Source organism: Corythoichthys intestinalis, chromosome 22, assembly GCF_030265065.1.
Source record: "Corythoichthys intestinalis isolate RoL2023-P3 chromosome 22, ASM3026506v1, whole genome shotgun sequence".
NCBI lineage: Eukaryota > Metazoa > Chordata > Actinopteri > Syngnathiformes > Syngnathidae > Corythoichthys > Corythoichthys intestinalis.
Window position 1 is genome coordinate 25398078 of NC_080416.1, and position 20575 is coordinate 25418652.

Consider the following 20575-nt stretch of genomic DNA (forward strand, 5'->3'; position numbering starts at 1 on the left):
GCACTTTCGTCCCCATTGGCTTCGCCTGCCTTGCCTTAAAGACATGTGCGTAACATTAAGGATTTATTAAAATAATGAACACAATTTATACATCAAAATCTGTTTTCTTGAAAGGAAATAGTTACAGTGCTTTGATTTATTTTGGCATATGAATCATGATGTCGTCGAGTGTCAGGGCACTGTCCCATGAAGACGACTTTTTAGAAGTAATTACTATCTGCACTTCTGATTCAAAAGGCCTTGGGTGGATTAGATAGACATGACAACACCATTGCTGAAATATGATTGGATAAAAAAAATCCTACATTCAAATACATACAGAGTACTAGATGACCTGCACCCAAGAGAAATGGTACAGTATTGCATAAGTCAGTGCTTTTTTTTTTTTTAGTATTTACATCACCCCTAACTACAGTAGTGTGACATTAGCTTCCTGAGGTGGCAAACTTCTCTCTCATAGTACAGTAAAGTCCATTCTTGTCCATTAGCTGGCGGTGGGTCCCTTTTTCCTGAATGCCCCCACGCGCCATTACTGCAATCTGCTGGGCCCTCTCAATGGTCTTAAGTCGGTGCGTGATCAGCAACACGGTTCGGTCAGGATGGCTTGACAGATTCCGCAGGACCTACAGAAGACCGCGTAGGAAAGCTTTTGTCACCTTTTTATTTCTAATTTAGATTAATGTTATAAAATGTGTTTTCGGATCTCAAATCCGGATTTACAGTTTAGCTTACCTTGGTTTCACAGTGGTCATCCAGGGAGCTGGTTACTTCATCCAGGATGAGAACCTGCGGATGTCTGACCAGCGCTCGAGCGATGGCCACACGTTGCCGCTCGCTCTTGGATAGTGTGTTTCCCCCCTCGCTGACCTCTGACAGACAAGCAAATCGTCAGTCCAGCACGCTAGTCAAGACCAGCTTCTCCATATACAGTGGGGCAAATAAGTATTTAGTCAACCACCAATTGTGCAAGTTCTCCTACTTGAAAAAATTAGAGAGGCCTGTAATTGTCAACATGGGTAAACCTCAACCATGAGAGACAGAATGTGGAAAAAAAATCAGAAAATCACATTGTTTGATTTTTAAAGAATTTATTTCCAAATTAGAGTGGAGGTCTAACTTCTTCTAACGAGGTCTAACGAGGCTCCACTCGTTATCTGTATTAATGGCACCTGTTTTAACTCATTATCGGTATAAAAGACACCTGTCCACAACCTCAGTCAGCCACACTCCAAACTCCACTATGGCCAAGACCAAAGAGCTGTCAAAGGACACCAGAGACAAAATTGTAGACCTGAACCAGGCTGGGAAGACTGAATCTGCAATAGGTAAAACACTTGGTGTAAAGAAATCAACTGTGGGAGCAATTATTAGAAAATGGAAGACATACAAGACCACTGATAATCTCCCTCGATCTGGGGCTCCATGCAAGATCTCAACCCGTGGCGTCAAAATGATAACAAGAACGGTGAGCAAAAATCCCAGAACCACACGGGGGGACCTAGTGAATGACCTGGGTCCACAGTAACAAAGGCTATCAGTAACACAATCCGCCGCCAGGGACTCAAATCCTGCACTGCCAGACGTGTCCTCCTGCTGAAGAAAGTACACGTCCAGGCCCGTCTGTGGTTCGCTAGAGAGCATTTGGATGATCCAGAAGAGGACTGGGAGAATGTGTTATGGTCAGATGAAACCAAAATAGAACTTTTTGGTAGAAACACAGGTTCTTGTGTTTGGAGGAGAAAGAATACTGAATTGCATCTGAAGAACACCATACCCACTGTGAAGCACGGGGGTGGAAACATCATGCTTTGGGGCTATTTTTCTGCAAAGGGACCAGGACGACTGATCTGTGTAAAGGAAAGAATGAATGGGGCCATGTATCGAGAGTTTTTGAGTGAAAATCTCCTTCCATTAACAGGGGCATTGAAGATGTGACGTGGCTGGGTCTTTCAGCTTGACAATGATCCCAAACACACAGGCAGGGCAACAAAGGAGTGGCTTCGTAAGAAGCATTTCAAGGTCCTGGAGTGGCCTAGCCAGTCTCCAGATCTCAACCCCATAGAAAATCTGTGGAGGGAGTTGAAAGTCCGTGTTGCCCAACGACAGCCCCAAAACATCACTGCTCTAGAGGAGATCTGCATAGAGGAATGGGCCAAAATACCAGCAACAGTGTGTGAAAAGCTTGTGAAGAGTTACAGAAAACGTTTGGCCTCCGTTATTGCCAACATAGGGTACATAACAAAGTTTTGAGATACTTGTTTTCCACCATGATTTGCAAATAAATTCTTTAAAAATCAAACAATGTGATTTTCTGTTTTTCTTTTCCACATTCTGTCTCTCATGGTTGAGGTTTACCCATGTTGAGAATTACAGGCCTCTCTAATATATTCAAGTGGGAGAACTTGCACAATTAGTGGTTGACTAAATACTTATTTGCACCACTGTATACAAGTCAAGTGTCAGGATAACCGAGTGAAGTTTTACCCGAGTCAGTCCCAAATCCTGAAATTGGCAACAAAGTTCCTACGTACATCCCTGCTCACCAGTATCGTAGCTTTTCTCCAGCTGCGTGATGAAGTCATGAGCATCAGCCTGGTGCGCCGCTTCCTGGATGGCATCCAAAGAGCAGTCCTTCAGCCCATAGGTGATGTTGTGTCTGATGGAACCGGAGAAAAGCACTGGTTCTTGGCTGACGACAGCAATCTGTCAAATCACAGGTTGTTATTCAAATGACAACCGTTCGACTCCGGTCCTGTCGGTTGCACGGACATCCATTTTAATGTTAAAACTGGAGAACAAGAGCTAGAAGCTGTGGATAAGGAATGGTAATTTCAAACTGAGTAGGTGGATTTGTGAGTAAACTGAGGAAAGATTCTGATTATTTACAAAGTTTTTGTGATTAGAGAGGATGGTAGTGCGTTATGAGGTCTAAAATAGACGGACTGTTACAGCTAGCCAAATTGCTAAGTTTTGGTTTGGTCTTTCACCTTCTCGCTTAGATAGCGGTAGTCGTACAATTCCAGCTTGGTGTTGTCCAGTAAGATTTGTCCATTCTGGGGCTCGTACAAGCGCTTCAGCAGACTGGCACATGTGCTTTTTCCCTCTCCAGACACACCAATCAACGCTGTCATCTGGCCCACTGGCAGCTCCAAAGAGAAGTCCTGGTGAGAAAGGCATATTGAATAGCGTACTGAACGAATGCTATTTTTAGACTGCAAGGATGCGTGACGTCACCATCGTAAACCGGAAGAGGGTCAACATAGAATTGCTCGCATACAACCCATGCTATTACTGCTTGTTTTCTGCCGGTAATCTTTCAAAAAGGAGCATGCCGAGTACACACTGCTGCTATGGAACTTGTTGAAACGACTCTAGACATTATGGACATATGAAGGATGTTTTTTTCATACGTTTCCCGAAGCCAAAAACTCTGAGGAAAAAATGTGAACAATGGATCAACTTGTGCGAACGTCCAAAAGACCAGTTTGCCAGCAAGGTGAAGCCATTCACCTTCATATGCAGTTAACATTTTGCTGGGGGCCATGGTTCTACAGATGACAATCCGGCCCCGAAGAGGTAAGCCATTTTGATATTTTTACTTATTTTTTAGCGTGGCATTTTGCCGTGCTGCTTCTGACAATGAATGATCTGAAAAAATAAAATAAAATGGTATCTGCCTGCCACTGTTGCTACCTTTTCTGTTGTAAAGAAACAACTTAAGTAAGGGGTAAGTGTAAATAAATCATAGAATTCAGATTTGTGGTTAATGAAACAATTAAAAGTGTTCATTGGCTGTCACTGAGTAGCATTTGCGATCGGTACACAAAAATAGCAATATACAGTAAATTACCTATAAGAACGGTCAGAGACGTGTGACAAACAGAGGATATAATATATAAGACAGGCAGGGTACATGGTGGTAAAGGATAGCTTGCTGAAACCGGAGAATGTCATTGTCAGTGGCGTAGGGCAATGCACGCAAAAAAAAGGTGTCGATAAAAAAGCTACGTCTGGATCAGGTCAGGTCTTTTTCGGCCCTCAACACTCAAGCCATCTCTTTAACTGAACATTTGTATGTTCTTCAACATCTTTACCAGTGAATTTGGCACCGGGGACATCATTTTCGGACAGAATTGGTAGGTTTAGCTCAGTAAACATCTCATTCGTACATTATTTACATGCATCTAGCATAAGTTTGACCCCTCTAGCAACAGTTGCTAACGTCATGAATATTAATGAGCAAAGGTGACATGTTAGAGGCGGTACGCTATTGAGTGCAGTGTAAGAACAAGGAATGGAGGTAAATTGAATCTCCCGATATTTGTCCCTCTGGGCCTGTCGAAATGAGGTGGTGTATAACTTGGAATTTTGTCTTAGGGGTAGAATAATTTTGTTAGAGGTTGTTGCTAACATGTCAAAGATCATGTTATGGTTGGAGATCATGATTCTTTCATGAGTTTTTCCTGACATAAAGGACCACCATATCCTGTCTCCTGTTTTGTAGCAGCCTTTTTTATAGTGGATTTAAACAAGAAGTCATATTGGATGGTTGGAAATCTACAAATACCAAAGAACAAGGACCTTCACTCCATTATGACACAAACCTGCAGTACTTCTGCATCGGGGTGTGCCGGGTAGGCGAAGTTAAGATTTTGGAAGAGAACATGTCCTGCAAGCCGATCAGGTGCGTGTTTCCCGTCGGTCTTAATCTGAGGTTGGCGATCCAGAACTTCAAAGACTTTACCAGCGGCGCCCACTGAGGTCAACATGTGGCCACTCATGTAGATCAGCGTCTGGCAGGAGAAATTCCCGGTATCAGAACATCTTTTATCAGCACCCACATGGCTCGTAATACTGCATTTACACTGGTCTACAGTAGTATGGAAAAATATCTGAACCTTTAGGAATTTCTCACATTTCTGCATAAAATTACCATCAAATGTGATCTGATCTTTGTCAAAATCACACAGAGGAAAATACAGTGTCTGCTTTAACTAAAACCACCCAAACATAGGTTTTCATATTTGAATTAGGATAGCAAGCTAACAATGACAGAAGGGGAAAAAATAAGTAACTGAACCCTCTGCCTAAGGAGACCTAAAGAGCAATTGAAACCAATTTTTACCAAACATTTTAAGTCAGGTGTGTGCCCAATCACTGACGAGTGGTTTATATCTGCCCTGCCCTCTATAAAACACACAACTGGTAAGAAACGTCTTGATGACAAGCATTGTCTGATGTGCATCATGGCTTGGTCAAAAGAGCTGTCTGAAGACCTGCGATCAAGGATTGTTGACTTGTATAAAGCTGGGAAAGGATACAAAACCATCTCTAAAAGCCTGGATGTTCATCAATCAACAGTCAGAGAAGTTGTCTACAAATAGGGAGCACTTGGCACTGTTGCTTTTCTCCCAAGGAGTGGCCCTCCACCAAAGATGAAGCCAAGAGTTCAGCGCAGAATACACAGAGAGGTAAAAAAAGAACCCTAGAGTGTCTGCTAAAGACTTACAGAAATCACTGGAACAGTCAAATATATCTGTGCACACATTAACTATATGTAAAATTATGGCCAAGAATGGTGTTCATAGGAGGACTCCACGGAGGAAGCCACTGCTGTCTTAAAAAAAACAAAAAAAAACATTGCTCGTTGCTCGTTTAATTTTCGCAAAAAGGCACTTGGACACTCCACAGAAGTTTTGGCAAAATATTTTGTGGACTGATGAAACCAAAGTTGACTTGTTTGGGAGTAACACACAACGTCATGTATGTGTAGGGAAAATGGAACAGCTCACCAACATCAACACCTCAACCCCACCGTGAAGCATGGTGATATGGGGCTGTTTTGCTAACTCAGGGCCTGGACAACTTGCAATCATTATTGGAGGAATGAATTCAAAAGTTTATCAGGATGTTTTGCTTGAAAACCTAAGGCCGTCTGTCAGAAAGTTAAAGCTAAAAAGAGGATGGATGCTGCAACAAGACAACGATTAAAAACACAGAAGTAAATCAACTTCAGAATGGTTTCAGAAGAACAAAATACACATTCTGGAGCGGCCAAGTTAAAGTCCAGACTTCAACCCCATTGAGATGCTTTGGCATGACTTAAAGACAGCGATTCATGTCAGACATCACAGGAATCTGACTGAACTACAGCAGTTTTGTAGAGAAGAACGGGCCGACATTAGTCCTGATCAATGTGCTAGACTGATCTCCAGCTACAGGAAGCGTCTGGTTGAAGTTATTGCTGCCAAAGGGGGGGCCACAAAATATTAAATGTGATTGTTCACTAACTTATTTTCCCCCCTTCTGTCAGTGTTTGCTTCTATCCTCATTAAAATATGAAAACCTATAAATGTTTGGGTGGTTTCAGTTAGAGCAGACATTGTTTTTTCATCTGTGTGATTTTGGCAAAGATCAGATCACATTTGATGGTGACTTTATGCAGAAATTTGAGAAATTCCATAAAGTTAAGATACTTTTTCATACTATTGTACATCTAGTTAAATTAGGGAGCTATAACACAGCTGCTAGTACCCTGATGTTGTGTCCAATGTCTGACTGGTAGATGATGAAGGAGACCAGTTCACCAGTGGTCATTTGGCCTCTCTGGATGAATAGCCTTCCATACCACAACATTAGCACATTAACAGCCACACCTGTCAGCTACACAGACATCATATGTAAATCAAGTGTAAAACTCCTGTACTACTTTAATGTATCCCAAAATAATTACCCTTTGTGCCAAAAGGGACACGACCGAGACCATGTCCTTCTGTTTCTTGAGCCTATGTGTCTCCAGCAACCGTTTCTTGTAGCGACAGGCTTCATGTTTCTCGGCGTTAAAGCTCCGCACCGTCCGAACAGCCATGATTATTTCACTGACCGCTTCGTTTGAAGCTGTCATCGAGTCATTCGTCGCCTTCACCAACCGCTGAAAACACAAGGAGTGTTATTGATAGGAGTGGGAACCTCTTGTTACCTCACGATACGATACGATTCAAAGCTCATGATGACGATGATCTGACGATATGGCAATACAACGATGACCGATACATTGGTCAGAAAATCATTCTAGGATATTCTCCAAACAACTAATAAACAGAAAAACAAGCTTCTGCTGCGAATTGGAATGAGTTTATCACTAGTAGACGTCCAATCCATTTGAACTGGGAGGGTGGCAGCAAATGAATGAATGTTCATTTGCTGACATCCTTCCCACTTCAAACGGATTGAACGTCTATGGCCCTCATTGGCAGCCAATGCTAGGCAATGAGGTCATTTTGGGACATTTAAGGTCATTTACCTGTTGATTTTCAGTTACTTCCTTGAAAATCGGACAGAATGACGGCGAATGCTCTGTTTTAGAATTAGTGCTGCAACAATTAATCGATTAACTCGAGTATTCGATTAGAAAAAAAAGACTCAAAATTCAATTTTGCTGCTTCGAGTATTTGTTTAATTAAAGTGGCGTTGTTATGGTTTGTTTTGAAAAGTGTTGGCATTTATTTTTATTAATTTGGGTGGATACATGGCCCTCTAGTCTACCTCATTTCACCAGGCTGAATCCATCTGCTCCCTGTTAAGACCAACATAAGTTTTTGTTTGAGCTCATGATTTTTTTGAATGCACTCGTAGTTTAGTTTAAAGGTCAATTTAGCCATTTTTTGTAGGAATATGTGTCTGAGCCATTTGTTAAGAGCATTGTAAAAAAGCGTTAGCATTTTATAGCATTTAAGTTAGCGGACTTTTGCTATCTAAGTTAGCCAATTGCTCTTTTGTTGTACATAGATCCTCTATATATAGCGTGTGAGGCTCAGCTCAGGTAAAATTTTTTATGTTTCTTATCCGATTACTCGAATATTCGCTAGCTGCAGCCCTATTTCGAATGAACGAACGTTCCCAGTCTAAATGGATTGGGCGTCGAGCACCGTCAATGGCAGCCTTAGTTACCTGAGACACTATTATGGTGGAAGATTTTGGTAGCAACTTGTTGGTCCCTTTTTTCGTTTTTATTAAACATTGACACCTTTTTAAAACGATATATCGATTCTGGGCAGGAGTATATCGATAACCTTTTGGAATACAAAGTATCACAATATATCACCATTTCGATATTTTGTCACACCCCTAGTTATTAATGGAGCCAGGAAGTCACCAACCGGCTGATCAGATTGAATAGTGAAAAAAGGTAATGAATAGATCCAACTGATATGCAGCTTTTACCCCACTGTGTTTGTTGTTGATGGTCTGTATGAGGCCAGTAACGGGAACTTCCATGAGCACTAAAAATGTCAGCGTCCATGAAAGGTTCAACATAAGCACCATGGTGTACAGCGTCCTAATGAGGGTCCTCAACAGAACGTTTATGTTCAGACACACCGTTTCACCCATCAGGGGTATGTCTTTGGATAGCAAGGAGGTGAGTTCACCTGAAAGGGAGGAAATGAGAACACTTTCAAAATACATAGAACACTTAGTTACTAGTTAGGAGTCAGAGGAGTCAACATGTTTATTTTGTGCATTATTTTTTATATGAAATGCTCTCCTTTACCTATCTTTGTGGTGTCAAAAAATTCAATTTCCTGTTTGGTCTGGGCTTGGAAAAGATTTCCTTTCACTCTGCAATTGAAGGAGTTGATGGCCCACGTAAGGAGACCACCTCTGCCTCCTGCGCCCACCGAACTGACCAGAGAAAAGATTGAAATTTACTTAAAATTGTAGCATAGCAGTTGTTTCACCCTTTTAGTTGGCAACTATTCAAAAGCTGCTTTTTCTTATATGAATTTAATAAAAACACTTAAAACCATAGGCGAAGTTTGACTTTTGGGCGGGGGGGCACAACATGTTGATGATCCTGAAACGCAGTGTCAGCAATAAAATTTACTTACAAGAATATTTATAATATTTGACAATGAGCGTTTTTTGTTTCCCATCATCCCTGGGTGGAATTCTAAATCAGGCTGCTTAGGCAATACTTTTCGCCAAGATCGTCATCCATTGAATATGGTACGCCCGTTGGTGTCGTGCCAATGTTGTTACCCCAGTCAAAAATTGTATCCCCTGGGCGGAGAGGTAGATTTGTGTCTTTATTATTCAATCAAAAAAAATGTTGCTTTAATCAAAATATATATTTTCAACCGAAAAAAGTCGTTTCAAATAAAAAATAAAGTGTTTGCAAAAATGAATTTGAAACTAAAAAAAATGCACGTGAAAGCTATTTTTCGTTGATTGATTTAAAAAAAAAAATTTTTTTTTTTTTTTATTAGAGTCAAGTTTCTTTTTTATTCAAGCAGCTTTTTTGATTAAATTGATGTTGATTTGTGTGTGGGCCACATTTTGGCTAGGACGTTTTTGTCTTTATTATCCAATCAAAAAAATAAGTTGCTTAAAAAAATACATATTTTCAAAAAGAAAAATCAATCCAAATAAAAATTCAATCATAAATAACGTTTTTTAATGTGAAAAAAATATTTGAGATTGAAAAATTTGCATTTGAACACTTAATTTTTCATTAAGAAAGTTTTCTTTGATTGAAGCAATCCTTTTTGTGTTTGGCCCATTTGGTTTGGGTAGGACATTTGTGTCTAAATCATTCAATCCCTAAAAAAGTTGCTTCAATCCAAAAAAACAAATGTCCAATCAAAGAAAAAAAAAATCGAAAAGTAAAATTGCCCTCTCCTATTTTTTTTTTTCGTGTGAAAATTATATGCAAAGCAAATGACCATCTAAGGTGATAGTCACATGATCTGTTTGAAAAATAATTTTGTCCCATTATAAAAATATATTTTTTTGTTCATTTATTTCATTTTTGTTGCCGTTTGTTACAACTTTTATGTATATAGGAAAGTCAATTTCATGCAATGACACTTTTCGGCTACCGGGGGGGGGGGGGGGGGGGGGGGCCTGGCCCCCTAGCCCGCTTATGCTAAGTTAAAACCCTTTATGGGCAGTCATTTGAAAAAAAAAAAAAAAAAATCTAAACATTAGCAATTAGTATTGTGTATTTATCCCACCAGACCTCAGGAACACCAACTCTCTCCCCCTTTTTCAATCCAGACTCAAAACCCACATGTTCAGACTTGCTTATCCACAATAATCATCATTTCTGTATCTTTTTAGTTTTCCACTCATTATTTTTATCTATTATTATTATTTTTATTTTTACTGTTTTAATGTGTGTTTAGTATTATAAACCTGTCTTAAATGTTCTATACTGCACTCTTATTTTCTCTTATTTATTTTATTGTTTTTTTTTAACCTTAAATCTGTCTAATTGTTTTTAATATGATTGTACGCTGATCTCCAGTGCCAGAAAGGCGCCTTCAAATGAAATGTATTATTATTATATATTTTTAATTATTAATCACTATTGTATTTTAAATTATTTTTCTATAATGGAAAACACAATGAAGAATTAATACAATGTTAATATAAACTCAAATAATCAAATTAAAACAGACAGAAATAAACTCTAGTTTCAGCTACAAGTAACACTCTAAAGTTGAGGGGGGGTTTTATCATAGAAATTAGCTCACTGGCACCTCCTGGTTTGTTTACGCTCTTTGAGGCTGGGGCAGGGAAATGACAAAAGCCTGACTAATTACGGTGGCATTAAATATTGTTCGGGAGGTGTGACAGAAAAGGTGAAGTCGACAGTTTTGACGATTATGAAGTCATTTTTGCCATGTCGTACTGAATAAATGCATTTTTAATATTTCATATTCCATTTAGCACAACATTGTTATTTGTCATGACCATATCACCCAGATAGCAGACTGACATTGAATAAACGTTGATTTTCCATCAAAATCATCAGTACGGTCGACATCGAAATTTTTGACGTCAAGTGACATTGAAACAACGCTGTTCTATGGTATGTTAGGCGATGGTTGGGTTAACATTGTTTTATAGTTCATGAACTAATGTTAATAAATAGTTGATTTATGATTGACCGGGAAATATGATTGAAAAGTCATTGAATTATGGATAAGCGGGCGTTTTGGTCAAAAACATAGCAGTGATTCAGGGTTGTTCTAATATTATTAATACTCGAAATGACGTTTAGGTTTTGTAAGGATTTCAACGTTGAAACAACATTAATTGAGGGTGCAAAACTGACGTTGATTCAACGATTTAAGATCGACAGCGGAATGTTGATCCAACATCTTTTCAACGTCGGTCTGCTATCTGGGCATTTATTGAGCAATTGGGGAAAAATGCTTGGATAAAAAGAACATCCTGTAAAAATACTGGAGTAGAGAGATTGAAAGAATGACATTTTGCTGCTCTCTGTCGCATTTTCCTCGTGATGAATAATTCCCCTCCACTGCTGACATCATCCTCCTGTTGGGGACACTAGAGCCCTATAATGGTAAGCGTGGCTAAACCGCAGATTAAAAAACAAATTTCTCGTCTTCTGCGCTTTGCCAATTTGTTGTACTGGTATATAGTCGAATCGTCTCAAAATATGATTCTAACTAAGGCGTAGGTTTGGTCTCAACATTGGTAGGGACGATAATACCGTAATGCACATAATGGAAACAATGATCCAAATAAGGGATGGCTAATTTGACTTTGTTGTTCCTTGTGGAGGCTGGCCTGACCGCAGTAGTTTTGCAGGTTAGTTTAATGTTATGCTAACCCTGAGACAGTTCGGACTTTGGAGTAGCAAAATTAGTAGTGTATCCCCCACTTCCACTGCACTGACGTCTTTTTACATGACTTACAGTGGCTGCTGCTGATCGAAAAAAACAAAAAAAACTTCTAATATCTCTCTTCTCTGAAGGGGGGGGGAGGAGGCGGCATGTTGTCGACATGAATCTGTCGGGGCTGTGTGTGTATGTGTGTGTGTCTTTGTGGCGGGTCATCAGCCAACCAAACGTTCGTTTGAGGGGGGAAAAAATGGACCGGCACATTCAGCAAGTGAAAAGGGATGAATGTAAATCTGAACATAATGAAAATAATTCACTTAATAATGGTAGGGTATATTCTATAATTACAGCATATGGGAAGACAATCTAAATTGCTTATATAACTGAACTCTTCATATAATGCAAATAATGTTGCTTTAAAGCTGGTGGGGATAATTTGAGCACCCCGGTAGTGTCATGTCCCTACTGTCCCTATGCAAACCTATGCCCTTAGATTCTAATTCACATAATAATGCTGTTTAAGACTTTTTTTATCCGGTCGTACAAATTTTAAATAATACATTATAATTAGTGCATGAAAGGAATTCTTACGCTTACCGTCCCACTGAGAATACTGCCATGAGAAGCAGGGCTGACAAGAATTCGTCTGGTACGTAGCTGTCACGCAGGTTGTCAATCACCTTGCCTGTGTAAAACTGGATCTGAATCTGACCTGAGACACACAATAACACACACATGTGAAGTTTTTTGGTTTGAAAATAGAGTTATAGTTGGGGGGGGGGGGGCAATGCCCTTTCTCCCAACCCCAATAACCGCCAGTGTGGCTCTTTCTTCATCACCATTCGGCGGACTTACAGATTGCAGCCAGGGTGAGAAAGAAAAACCCTACAAGCAGCAAAGCGCAGTCCGGCTTGTACATGCGAACCACCCTCATGAATAAAACTCCGTGCTTTTGTTGCTCGTCTTTCCGGCCATTCGAGTCTGGTGCGCCGACTTCCCAAAACAAGGCGGCAAGCAGCGAAGCTCCGGCACTCATCATCCAGCAGCGCGTGTCCCCCACCGCGCCGCACAGGTGGTCGCCGAGGCGGAGGGCGGAGGTTAGGCTCACCAGAACGGCAGGTAGAGAGCTGTGCACGGCTATGAAGCGAGTCGGCCCCGGGGAAAGCTCCCCGAGACTGATGATGTAGACGGCGGCCAGCGTCAAACAACACCGGAGCAGAGCGAACATCCACGCGGACGTCAAACCCGCTGAATTCAGCACATGCGCCGCGTTGTGAACCAAGCACGCGTCTGCGATGAGTGCTAAAAACACAGCAAATATTTGGCGAAGTGTTAAAATCTTCCTCGCCATTTTGCCTTGTCAGAACACCGGTCGTTTCTGTTTCACTTTTAGCCGGCTGCTGGCTTTCGATAAATCACGTGATTTTAATGATGTAGTCCTCCTTTCTTTAGGCTTTATTATTTTTTTAATAGGCTAACACTCCAAGTCATCATTTCATTTATTTTCTTTTACAGCGCTACTTTGACTTGAGTTGTTCTCAATCTTGCTCAAAACACTGAAATTTCAAATCTTATTTCCAAAATGAATGAATGCTGTTAAACCTTTCACGCGCGAATTATGATTTTTTTTCTTGAATGTTTTTGTTTTATTCGAATAGATAAGTGGTCTCAAACCTGCAGCCCATAGGCGGAGTTTGACTTGTGTGTGTGCGTGTGTGTGTGTGTGTGGGGGGGGGGGGGGGCACAGTATGTTGATGACTAGGAGTGGGAACCTCAGGGCAACTCACGATACGATAGGATTCGCGATACAAGGCTCACGATAATCATTATCTCACGATATCACAATACAGCAATTATCGATATATTGGTCAGAAATTTGATACATGATATTCTACGATATAAATGTTGAAACGAAAAGAAAAAAAAAGACATTTCAAAATAGAAAAAGTACTGTTTAAGTCATTTATTAAACAGTGACACCTTTTCTGTGCAACATTGCTGTAAAATATGAATCTACTGCAAATTGTGTACCTGCACATATAGAAGAAACAAACCACAACCACTGATATCTCTTGGAGAGATCATGATGAATGGCACCCTTAATTTCTTTAAAGTTTTAAATCTTCTTTAAAAAATTTAACAGTGCTGTAGGTGTCAGTCAGCAGTTGAGCTTCTAAAGTGTGTCCACATGTGTGATATGTAGCGTATATGTTTGTCACTTTTTCCTCTACCGTTCCCACGAAGCTTTTTTATATTTTTTCAACCCACTTGGAGCTTCCTCTCTTCTTCTCTAGACGGCGTATGCGCACTTTACCTTCACCGCCGCTCTTGAGCGCCCCTAGTGGACCGCCAAGGAATTGCTCAACAAACACTGAGCAGTTTACAGCATCCAATGGCCAATATGTCAAATCAAAGTATCGATACTTGGCAGGAGCATATCGATAACCGATCGGGTTGCAAAATATCGCGATATATCACTGTATCGAGATATTTTCACACTCTTATTGATGACCCTGAAACGCAGTGTCAGCAATAAAATTAACTTACAAGAATATTTATAATAATAAGTTGAAAATGAAGTTTCCATCATTCTTGAAGGGAATTCTAAAATCAGGCTGCTTAGGCTATACTGTTCGCCAAGATCGTCATCCATTGAATATGGTACGCCCGCCGGTGTCGTGCCAATGTAGTTACCCCAGTCTGGGTGGAGCCACTGCACTTCATTGATTTGCTTGATTTCTGTGTTTTGGTGATGTAGTTATCTACGAGGTTTTAAAACATTGCACATCCATTAAAAAACAACTTTTTTTTCTGTTGTATTCCGTAACATACAGTACGTACTTATGTAAAAAAAAAAAAAGGCAATGTTTCAGTGTTTTACTCATAGGATGACCTATAACTGTTCTTACTGTAATTCAAGTCCTGTATGGAGTTTCTCCAGTTTAGTAAACGTCGATGTCCAAAATGTATAACTGTGGTTCTTTTCAGGCTTCAATTCATTGTTTAAGTCGACGACCTTCATAACTAATGTGTGTGTGCGCGCTCCCACGTCCAGGGGACACCATTTTTGTCAGGGGTAACAACATTGGCAAGACACCAGTGGTGGTTCTGTTGTGCAATTAGTGTTTTTAGTGGGGCAAATTGAAACTCCGCTCACCGTTTTGATGGTGGTCTCTAGCATTCCATGGTCCACATTTTCAATCCTTGCTTCTTGCTCAGTAGTTGTTGTCGCTTTTGAAAGCTTAGGTTTTTAAAAAAAATACGTATACACATCTTGCCTTTTCGGTCCTCGGGTGGTTTTGGCTAAGCAAATCAAATGACCGTCTAAGGTGCTAGTCACATAATCTGTTAGAAAAAATAATTTTGAACCATTATAAATATATGTTTTTTTGTCAATTTCATTCATTTTTGTTTTTTATTTTATTGCTTTACAATTTTTATAGACAACATTTACCGGAAAAGTCTTAATTTTAAAATCATATACTGTATAGGAAAGTCAATTACATGCAATGACACTTTTCGGCCACTGGGGGGGGGGGTAATGTAGTAAACCTAGGTTTATCCCTTTGACCCATATTTTCATTTTTATTTTATTTATGTGGTTTTAATGCAGCCCAAAGGAGCTTTCGTTTTTTTCAGTTTGGCTGTGCTTGTGGACAAAAGCAGTAGTGTCTCACCTGAAGGATGGCTGAATTTGTATTTATTTTTGTTATTCCCTAAGTGTTTTTTTTTTTCAGTTATATTTAATTTATATTTCATTTATGTATTTATATTATACATATGTGTGATATATGTATGTGTTATATTAATTTCTCAACAATGTTGAGTGGTCTTAAGAGAAATGTTTATTTTTTGCATTCCTGGATAGTGAAAAAAATAATAATAAAAAGTTTGTATTTATTGTGTAATTTAATATAATTTGAGTTATGTTCAAATAGTGAAATATAAATTTGCTAATTAAATCCTGACATTTATTCTGGAAGTTTTCAAATTGTTTCTTTAGTACTTTTTGAAAACAAAGGTTTGAATGGAATGGTGTATCACCTGAACCAATACAAATGAAAGTTAGTATAAGTCAATATTATTTTGCATTGATCATTTTGCCTATCAATGAATTAGGTTGATTAATTATTATTCATTAATTATTGATTTAATTAATTAATAGTAATTAAATAATTACCATTTTACACAGAACTCCAAAAATGGGCTGGATAAAAATATTGGCACCCTTTGAAAAATCATTTTATGCTTCACTAATTTTTGTAATTAACAGCACCAATTATTTACCTGTGCCACATAACAGGTGGTGGCAATAAATTACACTTGTAGCCAGTTAAAATTAAAATTAAAAAGTTAAAGTTTAAAGTCAACTTCTGTCCGGTGTCCTTTTGTGTACCACATTGAGCATGGAGAAAAGACAGAAGACCAAAGAACTGTATGAGGACTTGAGAAGCAAAAATGTGAGGAAGCATGGGCAATTTCAAGGTTACCAGTCCATTTCCAAAGACCTGAATGTTTCTGCGTCTGCCGTGCGCAGTGTCATCAATAAGTGTAAAGCCCATGGCACTGGGGCTAACCTCCCTAGATGTGGACGGAAAAGAAAAATTGAAGAGATATTTCAACAAAAGATTGTGCGGATGGTTGAGAAGTTGGTTGATGAGTTTACTAAAATACTGTCTTCTGTCTGCATGGACTTTGATTGTGTTGTTTTAGTGGGTGACTTTAACATTCATGTTGATAATCCTGAAGAAGGATGTGCTAGAGAGCTTTTAAATATTTTGGATACATTTGGTTTATCTCAGCATGTCACAGTTCCAACACATAACAGAGGGCACATACTGGACTTAATAATATCCAAAGGTCTTAACATCTCTGAGGTCACAGTGAATGGTGTTGCTCTGTCTGATCACTACTGCATTATGTTTAAAATGACCACCCCTGTCCATCCTCTGAAAAGGGAAACAGAGGTGATTAGGAAGCGTTACATAAGTGATAACACTTGTGCGTTATTCACACAGACCTATGCCTCACCATTAACCCATACAACAGCTCCAGTGGAAGAACTTGTAAATAGTTTCAGTTCCAGTGTGATGACTGTAATTGACACTATTGCCCCGATTAAGACAAAAACTTTGTCAAGAAAGAAGAGGTCACCCTGGAGAAATGCCATACTAGCTTTAAAACAAAAGCAAGATTGTAGACGAGCAGAACGCAAATGGCGAAAAAACAAACTCCTAGTTTTTTATGATATCTACAAAGAGAGTCTTTGCAAATACAACCAGGAACTGAAAAATGCTAGACAGTCATATTTTTCAGAGATCATTAGTAGAAACACCAACAATACTCGAACACTATTTTCTATTGTTGACAAACTGACAAACCCACAAGCATCAATACCACAGGAATTGGCATCTGAGGTGTCCTGTAATGATTTCGCAGCATTCTTTACACACAAAGTACTAAAGATTAGACAGACTGTGTGCAACTCCAGATTAACAATTGCTACACTAAATGCCTCCCAAAATGTCCCCCACGTCAATCTTTGACAGTTTAGCCTCTTGGACTATGCCACTTTAACAGAAATTGTGTCAAAATTAAAGCCCACAACATGCTGCCTTGACATCCTTCCTTCAAACTTTTTCAAAACTGTTTTTCATTGCATAGCCCCAGACATACTTCAGATTATAAATACTTCTCTCCAAACAGGAGAGTTTCTACAGACTTTAAAAACTGCAGTAATAAAACCTCTCCTAAAAAACCTAATCTGGATGCCTCAACCATTAGCAATTACAGGCCAATATCAAATCTGACATTCCTGGGGAAAATTATCGAAAGGGTTGTGTTCGAAAAGAGCCAGACTTTTATGATGCAAAACAATCTTTCTAACTCATTTCAGTCTGGATTTCAGCCACAACACAGCACCGAGACCGTGCTTATCAAAGTCCTAAATGATATTCGTCGGAATACCGATGCAGGCAAATCATCTGTTCTGTTACTATTGGATCTCAGCGCCGCATTCGACACGGTTGATCACAGCATACTACTCAGCAGATTGGAACAGTGGGTAGGGCTTACTGACACTATTCTTCAGTGGTTCACATCCTATTTACATGATAGGGATTTCTTTGTGTCAATCGGAAACTATCAGTCAGAACGAACGAAATTCACGTGTGGAGTCCCTCAAGGGTCAATTCTTGGACCACTCTTATTTAACATCTATATGCTTCCGTTAGCACAGATAATGGAACAGTATGACATCTCCTATCACGCCTATGCAGATGACACACAACTGTGCATTTCTGTGTCCCCACATTATTATAGTCCCTTAGTCTCCCTGAGTAAATGCATTCATCAAATCAATGAATGGACGTGCCAGAATTTTCTCCAGTTAAATGTGGAGAAGACAGAGGTGATCATTTTTGGGGCAAAAAAGGAAAGGTCAAAGATAAGCAGGCAACTTAGCACAATGTCACTTACAGCTACAAATCAAGTCAGAAACCTTGGCGTAATTATTGACTCAGACCTAAAATTTGATAGCCATCTAAAGTCTGTCACTAAATCCGCTTATTACCACCTAAAAAATATAACCAGAATTAAGGGGCTTCTGACTAGACAAGACATGGAAAAACTTATGCATGCATTCATTCTCAGCAGATTGGACTATTGCAACGGTATATTTACGGGTCTTGATAAAAAATCAGTCAGGAAGCTGCAGCTAGTACAGAATGCTGCAGCCAGAGTCCTCACAAATACAAGGAAGCTGGACCGCATTACACCGGTTTCGAAATCGCTACGCTGGCTTCCAGTGAGTCAAAGGATAGACTATAAAATACTACTGCTCGTCTACAAAACACTTAATGGCCTTGGACCAAAATACATGCTTGACTTGTTAGATTCCTATGAGACATCTAGACCCCTAAGGTTGTCTGGAACGGGTCTTCTGCATATTCCAAGAACAAGAACCAAGCAGGGTGAGGCAGCATTTAGTTATTATGCTCCTCACCTCTGGAACAAGTTACCTGAACGTCTGAAGTATGCTCAAACTGTTAGCTCTTTTAAATCAGGGCTAAAAACGCTTTTGTTTAGCACTGCATATCCATAACTGGCTATATATTTCAATCTACCTGCTTTCTATTCCTCTTGTGCTTATCTCCATTGCTGATTTCAATTATTATTAGTAGTAGTAGTTTTTGTTATATTTTTGTTTTATTTTTATTTATTTATTTATTTTTATTCTATTTGTGATGAAATGTGATCTTTTGTCTTGATTTTTACATTGTATTGATTTAAATATGATTTTTATGATCTTCATGTGATGTAAAGCACTTTGAATTGCCTTGTGTTGAATTGTGCTATATAAATAAATTTGCCTTGCCCTTGCCTTGATAAAGGACCCTGACCAATATCCAAACAAGTTCAAGCTGTCCTGCAGTCCGAGGGTACAACAGTGTCAACCCGTACAATCCATCGGCGTCTGAATGAAAAGGGACTCTATGGTAGGATACCCAGGAAGACCACACTTCTGACCCAGAGACATAGGCAGATTTTGACTTTTGGGGCAGCAGGGGGGCACAACATGTTGATGACATCGAAACACAGTGTCAGCAATAACATTAACTTGCAAGAATATTTATTATAGTAAGTTGACAATAAGCGTTTTTTGTTTCCAATCATTCTTGAGGGGAAATCTAAATCAGGCTGCTTAGGCAATACTTTTTGCCAAAACTGTCAACTATTGAATATGGTACGCCCGCCGGTGTCGTGCCAATGTAGTTACCCCAGTCAAAAATTGTATCCCCTGGGCGGAGCCATATGGAAGTAGATTTGTGTCTTTATTATTCAATCCAAAAAAAAAGTTGCTTCAATTAAAAAAAATGTGTTTGAAAGCAAAAATACATTTGAAACAAAAAAATGCACGTGAAAGCTATTTTTCTTTATTGAAGCAACTTTTTTGATTGAAGTAATGTTGATTTGTCTTTGGGCCACATTTTGGCTAGGACGTTTTTGTCTTTATTATCAAAAATTAAGTTGCTTCAAAAATATATATATTTTCAAAAAGAAAAATCAATCAAAAAAAGAAAAAATGCAATCATAGAAAATGTCTTTGAATGCGAAAAGATATTTGTGATTGAAAAATTTGCATTTGAACACTTAATTTTTCTTTGAAAAAGTTTTCTTCCATTGAAGCAATCCTTTTTGTGTTTGGGGCATATTATGGGTAGAACATTTGTGTCTAAATCATTCAATCCCCCAAAAAGTTGCTTCAATCAAAAAAAATATTTTCAATCAAAGAAAAAAATCATTTGAAAAATAAAATCCCCCCCCCCCCCCCCTTATTTTATTTTATTTTTTTGGGGGAAAATTATATGCAAAGCAAATGACTGTCTAAGGTGCTAGTCACATGATCTGTTTGAAAAATAATTATGACCCATTACAAAAATTTTTTGTTTTGTTTATTTCATTCATTTTTGTTGCAGTTTTATTGCTTTACAACTTTCATATATATAGGAATGTCATTTTCATGCAATGACACTTTTCGGCTCCCCCCCCCCCTTAAAATCCGCTTTTGCCCAGAGACATAAAAAAGCCAGGCTGGAGTTTGCCAAAACTTACCTGAGAAAGCCAAAAACGTTTTGGAAGAATGTTCTCTGGTCAGATGAGACAAAAGTAGAGTTTTTTGGGAAAAGGCATCAACATAGAGTTTACAGGGGAAAAAACAAGGCCATCAAAGGAAAGACACTACTTCATGGTTTTTCACTTTACTGGGTTGATTCTGGTCCCATTAACAGCAATAAGTTAGGGATTGCTGTATTAGTGTTGCTTGTACTGATTAAAAAAAAAAATCACAAAAAGCCATGAGTAATAAACATAATATATATCAACAAAATAAAATGTGTTTAAAAAACTTCAACTTAAAAAAATAA

At 38.9% G+C, this 20575-nt stretch overlaps 1 protein-coding gene across 2 annotated transcripts; it reads right to left on the bottom strand.

Annotated features, from left to right (window-relative positions):
• Nucleotides 1-65: 65 nt before the first annotated feature.
• tap2a (transporter associated with antigen processing, subunit type a) lies at nt 66-20358 on the bottom strand. 2 transcript variants are annotated; one of them, XM_057828245.1, is made up of 12 exons: nt 20265-20358; nt 12507-12953; nt 12249-12363; nt 8552-8682; nt 8224-8429; nt 6734-6931; nt 6535-6663; nt 4605-4793; nt 2988-3161; nt 2544-2703; nt 733-869; nt 66-623 (listed from the first exon to the last, which is right to left on the bottom strand). In XM_057828245.1, the coding sequence occupies exons 2-12, from the start codon at nt 12877-12879 to the stop codon at nt 426-428; spliced, it is 2010 nt and encodes a 669-aa protein (XP_057684228.1). In that variant the 5' UTR covers nt 12880-12953; nt 20265-20358; the 3' UTR covers nt 66-425. The 2 variants fall into 2 exon arrangements, with proteins under 2 accessions (XP_057684228.1, XP_057684227.1); XM_057828244.1 differs by lacking the exon at nt 20265-20358 and having other exon boundaries at nt 12507-13032.
• Between the last annotated feature and the right edge of the window lie 217 nt (nt 20359-20575).

Excerpts from the sequence above, each read along its gene's own strand:
- tap2a (XM_057828244.1), bottom strand. The coding sequence starts at position 13,002 with ATGGCGAGGAAGATTTTAACACTTCGCCAAATATTTGCTGTGTTTTTA. Across the intron at positions 6,664-6,733 it reads TGTCCCTTTTGGCACAAAGG|CTGACAGGTGTGGCTGTTAA; the intron begins GTAATTATTTTG and ends ATGTCTGTGTAG. Across the intron at positions 870-2,543 it reads GGAGAAAAGCTACGATACTG|AGGTCAGCGAGGGGGGAAAC; the intron begins GTGAGCAGGGAT and ends CTTGTCTGTCAG.